Here is a 6,403-nt window from a genome sequence, read left to right on the forward strand (position 1 = left end):
ATATTTTAATATAATAATATATTAAAATATTATTATAATTTATTTAAAAAATATTTTATATTTTATATATATAATATTTTCGTATCTTTTAAAACTTTTAAATTTGTGTGTGTTGCATGTCTTGTATTTTATCATATTCCATATTCGAATAGGTGTCTTTGCATCATAATTTAAAAAGATTTTCACATGTACCGGTATTTTTTATTTTACATTGATATACCGTAAATAATAGCCATTCAGATACTAATTAAAAAATAGAAACGGTTGAGATGTTAGGAGAAACTGAAGTGCATTTCAGAAAATTCAGAACATGGTGTGTAATTAATGAACCTGTCTTATCGGTTATAGATGGATGTTGTAAAAAAGTTGTGTCCCCTCTTGATGGGCTGTACTGTTGTAGCATTAATTGCTTATAAATGATTCTTGGTTCAGCCAACTTAACTGTGTTAGGATTTAGGACCATTGACCAATAATCTATTATAGGTCTCTTTTTCTGAAAAAAATGGACCTCTGGAGATGCAATTTTGTCATTAGGCTAGTACAATGGTTTAGGATACGTTTCAGGTACTTCAGTGTACTTTATTGGAGTACTGATGTGCCATGTACATTTAGGTTTTCAGTTTTGTATTTGTCTTATAGTAAAGTGTTAGAAGATTATATTAACCTCTGAATGAAATTTAAAATTACTTAATTAGGCAACTAAAAATTTGTCATAGCTTGCTGCTAGAATTGAAATCTTTGCAGCTTAAATAGGAAGATGCTAAGAAAGTTAAGTGGCTTATAATGTTGAGTGAGCTGGAAGAATGTCATGGTAAAGCATGTTCGTGAGAGGTGGATATGGTCGCGTCTCTGCCGCAGTTGGTCCTTAAGAATGTGTTGATGTCTTCATACAGCTGTGTTGGGTTGTAGGCATTCTCGACCTTCCCCTAAGTAGCTGATTCGATGTTCTGCAGTGGAGTTGTTTTGGGTGCTGTTGCGAGAAAAGGAGAAAAGGGCGATTCATCAGTCGGTATTGTGCGGGCTGCAGAAGCTTGCACCGTTGAAGGAACAATCGAAAGGTATGTTTGTTATTCCTGGCATTATTTTTTGTAGCAGGGGAATTAATTTGGGGCCAGATTTAAGGTATCAGAACTGACCGAGGGAGATTACATGTGTTGGCACTGTAATTTTGGGTTGTTGACATGGCTTGTACCTGGAGAAGTTGTTTATGATCTTTTTAGATAAATTAATTGACTTACGCTGAAGGATTAAACTGGTATGCAGTGGAAAATGGAGTTTGGCGTTTAGTTAGAGTCATTTTCTGTACAGAAGCAAAGGCATAAGTTTTTTACTTTTTGGGTAGATTAATACAAGAATTATTAAAATTTAGAATTGTTGAATTTCTATAAACCTAATTAAAGCGTTAGTTTATTTATTTGTTCAGGACACCACTGTTTTTTTAAATTGGTTGGTTGAATAGATTAGGATTAGCTGCATGTGATGTTAATGGCATCAAGTAAATTAATATGCATCTGGTCACCAGTTTAACAGGAAAGGTGTAAGTTTTTTCATCTCCAAATTTCAATTCGAATTGGTTAGTTAATGTGCTTTGCTGGTCTTCTGGTGCATATGTTATTGGAAAATAGAGGTGTCTTGTTCTACATTTGTTGTTGAATTGGCTACATATGTATTTCTCAATCCGTCATGCCAGTTTAGTTTCTTAAAGTTACAACAAAATCTGGTTTCACAATCACTATGAGGGGAGTTGAAGCAATTTTTGAGCCATTTAAGTGCATAAGCAATTTGGTTGTTCATAAAGGACTAATAAGCAATGAACTATATAGGAAATTCATGTTCCCCCTAGTCGCAAACGTAGTTGTAGTTATGATATTTATTTTGTCAGCTTCATTTGATTAAGTAATAGTAGGTGTGGTTTTTTATTTGTTGATATGAATGATCAAGGTGGGGTAGTTGTTTGTATAGGGGGGATTTTACTACGATGATCAAGTGAGTGTATAGTTTCACTGGAAGCATTGAAATTGGCGTAGATGCTATGCGTTTCCCATGTTAACATGTTAGATTAAGTTGGTTTGTTAAAGGGGTTTTTATAAATTGGGCAAATTGTGACGGCGAGAGTGGTTTTTTTCGTTGCCTATGGAATTGTTGAAGTTGTTAGGAACCACAAGTGAGAGGATCCTCTAGAAGACGCAAGTGCAGCCAATTAGGAAATAGATGAACAACATAAACCAAGAGGCGATATCGACGTCAGCCAATCATGAATCGGCGGTGCCAGAGCCGGAGGACGGGGTTTTGAATGAGGTATACGATAGGGGGAAGTTGCAAATTTGGAATGTGTTATTTTCCTTTTCAATCTGAAGATGAATAGCATAAGTTAATGTATCAATTGGGTGATCGTAGCGTTGTTAATTGTTGTGCAGGAAACACTTTTTGACATGAGCATGTTAGGGGACGAAGAAGGGTTTCTGAATATGACGCAGACAGAGGCAGAGTCTGAATCTGCTCAGGTACCAAGTCATGTCAGCGTTGAAGATGTGCTGAAGATGGAGTTCTTTACCCCTGGGGAAGCAAGGAAATTCTACACGAGTTACAGTAGGCTAAAAGGTTTTGCAATAAGGAACAGTAAGACGGTAAAAAATGCCAAAGGAGATATCGTTAGATACAATTTTGTTTGCAACAGAGAAGGATTTAGGCAGAAGAAGTGGTTAGATAAGCTCGATAGGAAAAGAGAGCCCAAGCCTATAACGCGATGTGGGTATGTAGCAGAGATGAGGATAAAGAAGAATCATGGTAATGGAAAATGGTATGTTTCACAGTTTGTGGATGATCATAACCACACCCTACTCCCTGAAAGGTTTGTTGGATATCTGCCTTCACACAGGAATATGTCTGATGCAGAAATTGCTCAAATGAATAGCATGCGGCAAGTTGGGATAAGCATTCCGAAGATATACCAGTCATTTGCGATGCAGGTTGGGGGTTTTAACTTAGTAAGATTTACTAAGCAAGATATGCACAATGAGGTGCGAAAGCAACGTGCTCTGCAGAGCAGAGATGTGAATGCCACGCTGCGTTTCTTCGAACATGCTGCCAGAAACGATGAGAGACTGTTTTGGAAGTATCAGGTGGCGGCTGGTTGTCGCATGTGTGACATTATATGGAGTGATGGTCGAAGCCAAGAAGATTATGAGGCGTTCGGTGATGTCCTCGCCTTTGATGCGACCTATGGAAGGAACAAGTATAACTTGCCGGTTATTGTTTTGTCCGGTGTTAATCACCATAATCAGACATGCGTGTTTGCAGCAGCAATGGTTTCATGTGAGTCACAGGATTCGTACAAATGGGTGCTGAGACGATTTCTAGAATGCATGCGGGGAAAGGCCCCGAAGGCAGTTATAACTGATGGGGATCCTTCTATGAAGCTAGCTATTATGCATGTATTTCCAGATGCTCATCACAGACTATGCGCGTGGCACCTACTAAGGAATGCCACTGCTCATGTCTCGCAACCACGTTTCACACAGTTATTCAAACAGTGCATGCTCGCTGACATAGAGGTTCATGAATTTGAGAGGCAGTGGGAGGCGATGGTTGGGGAGTGTGGTGTTCGAGAGGTTGAATGGGTGATGGACCTCTATAGTAAGAAGTTGTCATGGGCAACCGCGTACATACGGGGCAGATTCTTTGCAGGTTTAAGGACAACCTCTCGGTGCGAGTCGTTGCATGCTAAGTTGGGTGGGTTTGTGGAGAGTAGATATGGGATATTGGACTTTATTACAAATTTTCAGAGATGTGTTGATTTCCTAAGAGACAAGGAGGAGGAGCTTGACTTTCGTTCCTTTTACGGTACCCCGGTGCTTCATACGCACTTTCAAGAGATTGAGAGGTCAGCGGTGACCCTGTATACCCGTGAAGTATTTTATAGATTTCGAGAGACCTTAAAGCGGGCTGTGAGATTTAATATTGTCGACCGGGAGGATTGTGAAAACGGATGCTGCTACGTGATACAAAAGTATCGCCGACCGGAGTCAACTTGGCAAGTGTTGCACCAGCCGCAGAATGGAACCTTTGAATGTAATTGCCGCAGGATGGAGTCATATGGGATCCCTTGTGTTCACATAATTGTTGTTCTGGTAGGTATTGATATCGGTTATCTGCCCGAGACTCTGGTCCTCAAGCGGTGGTGCAGAAATGCCAAGAACAATGTGACTTTCGTTAGACAAGTTACTGAAACGGGTGATGCTGCATCCCGGTACCGCAGCAGACTTGGTGCATTTGTAGACCAATGTAAGCATTTGGCCAAGGTGGCTTGTCTAAGGGAGGAGGACTACAAGGTATATAGCGAGAAAATGGCACGGGATGTTGTCATGTTGGAGGTCAAGAATGGGTTGCGTATGTTAATACACAGATAACCGAAGATGTTAATACACAGCCTAACGGTGAGGGCGGTGGTGGGATAAATGATCCGGTCTGCGTCCGAACAAAAGGCACCGGTAGAGGAAACGTTTCTCAGCAAACCAAGGGACCGAAGAAGAGAAAATGCAGCGCCTGCGGAAAACTGGGTCATCGCCGAACTCGCTGCCCCATTGGGGCAGACCTGCGCCCGGGATGTCGTGGATCGCAACGGGTTCCCAAGGGTCGGCAAGCTGAAGCTCAGGTTAGCACGATATGCTGTGTGTGAGTTAGAATTCATGGGATTTCTAGGGTGGTCATGAAATTTTTCAATCTTTGAAGGATCAATGATTAGGACATGCCAAATGTGAGTATATCTCGAAAGGAGTAGATGATAACAGGGACTTTAAGTTTTGAACATTGTTGAGTTTGCGTAGGTTTTGAGAGTTGTTCATAAAACAAAAAGCATCAACATTTCATGAGCATAGAACATTTCATAGATGGTAGAATCAGCATGAAAGTATAAGTAGAACATGAGCAATTCACAAAGTAGGAGAAACATGAACGGTTAAATCTATAAACGTCAATATAGCAAATTCTAGGTATTAGGGGTTGAGTCACATGTTTTATTTGAAATCAATTAATCATGTTGGGAGGGTTCATTAATATTAGGAGTGGTTTTTTTGTCATATGCGGATCCACAAAGATTTGATGTACGTTAACATTTCAATTCCATTAGAATTCATGTTGGAAACATTGTATTTAATACCCGACTTGCCTCTTTTTGCTGTGCAGGCGACACCGTCACAGACGACTAGACCAGATCACTTGAACTGTTTTGCCTCTGAAGTTGCAACGGGTCAGGTAAGTGCCAATATTGTCCCGTTACAGCTGATTCAGTTATGCCACGCATTTTGTTTACGTTTCCATCTCTAGCTTTGCTATCAGTGGGCAAGCACCCTAACTGTTGAAAACATAAATGTAAATTGCAGCAGGAGCTCCAGATGGGGGCGGGCACGAGGAAGAGGAAACTAAGGGTTGAGCTTCCAAATACATTCCCGCAATTCATGTCATAGGAGGCTATCGTAGACAAATAGACTTGTAGTTGCTTTCATTATTCCTCTAAATGTAGAACATTATTTTTACGGATTACGCACTGAGAGGCTAGCCCCCAACCCTGTTGTGTTATTGACAGTGTGGGAATATCAACTTGATTGAGTTTGTTGGGTTGTTATGAAATATCCTAATGTGGTAAGAAATTTGTGTTGTAACAGTGGCTTCTTAGCAGTGTATATCATTTCGCCGTAATTAAAAAGTTTATTATATTCTAACAGGAGCTTTTGTAATAAGAATATGTTCTCTTGTTGGGGCATGCAAAGGTTGTTGCTTTAGGGCAGGACATTTCCTCGCAAGGAAGGATGGAGATTTGGCAAGATATGTTGACCAATAGTCGGAGTGTCAACATATGCTGAGGAATGCACAATCACTCTGGGGCAATGCCTGATTAAAACGGTGACCACACATGCAAGTTTGAAAAAAACATGGTTCTGATAAGCGAACACCTGATGAAGCCACCTAACTAATACATATTCATAGATATAGAAACCATCTGGAACCAGAGTTCAACCCTTACACATTAAAGCCTTGATATAGCAATACATAGCAGCAACAATTAAATTAAAAATGTATGGGCCTGCTTAACGGTTCCCACTTACATTGTTACACAAGTCATCATGCTAATTAACAATAACAGTTGGGTACATAGTAAGAGCATTTGCTACCCGGAAGGGTTCATAACCAAAGTCGACCACCGGAATAATACAAGTAGAGTACAAATACTAAAGTCTGGAATTAGAAATATATAACATCAACAAGTACTTTCAAAATAATTGGGCCTTGTAAATGGATCCCAACTTCATTCACATAAAACCATGTAACTATCCTAGTAATTAGGGAACAAACGGAAGACTCCACCACACCGTCTCCGCCTTGAGGTCCACAAGCGCCTTAAGCT

The 6,403-nt window shown here is 40.1% G+C and overlaps 1 protein-coding gene across 1 annotated transcript; it reads left to right on the forward strand.

The window, feature by feature from the left end:
• Positions 1-2,211: 2,211 nt before the first annotated feature.
• On the forward strand, positions 2,212-5,720 carry LOC107458091 (protein FAR1-RELATED SEQUENCE 5-like). Its single transcript, XM_052251518.1, has 5 exons — positions 2,212-2,298; positions 2,418-4,331; positions 4,406-4,654; positions 5,185-5,253; positions 5,664-5,720. The coding sequence occupies exons 1-5, from the start codon at positions 2,212-2,214 to the stop codon at positions 5,718-5,720; spliced, it is 2,376 nt and encodes a 791-aa protein (XP_052107478.1).
• The last annotated feature ends 683 nt before the right edge of the window (positions 5,721-6,403 follow it).

The sequence above is a fragment of the Arachis duranensis genome, chromosome 7 (genome assembly GCF_000817695.3).
Source record: "Arachis duranensis cultivar V14167 chromosome 7, aradu.V14167.gnm2.J7QH, whole genome shotgun sequence".
Lineage (NCBI taxonomy): Eukaryota > Viridiplantae > Streptophyta > Magnoliopsida > Fabales > Fabaceae > Arachis > Arachis duranensis.

Coding starts and splice junctions, on each gene's coding strand:
- LOC107458091 (XM_052251518.1), top strand. CDS start 2,212: ATGAACAACATAAACCAAGAGGCGATATCGACGTCAGCCAATCATGAA. Junction 4,332..4,405: donor TAAGGGAGGAGGACTACAAG/GTATATAGCGAG, acceptor GTTAATACACAG/ATAACCGAAGATGTTAATAC. Junction 4,655..5,184: donor GTCGGCAAGCTGAAGCTCAG/GTTAGCACGATA, acceptor TTTGCTGTGCAG/GCGACACCGTCACAGACGAC.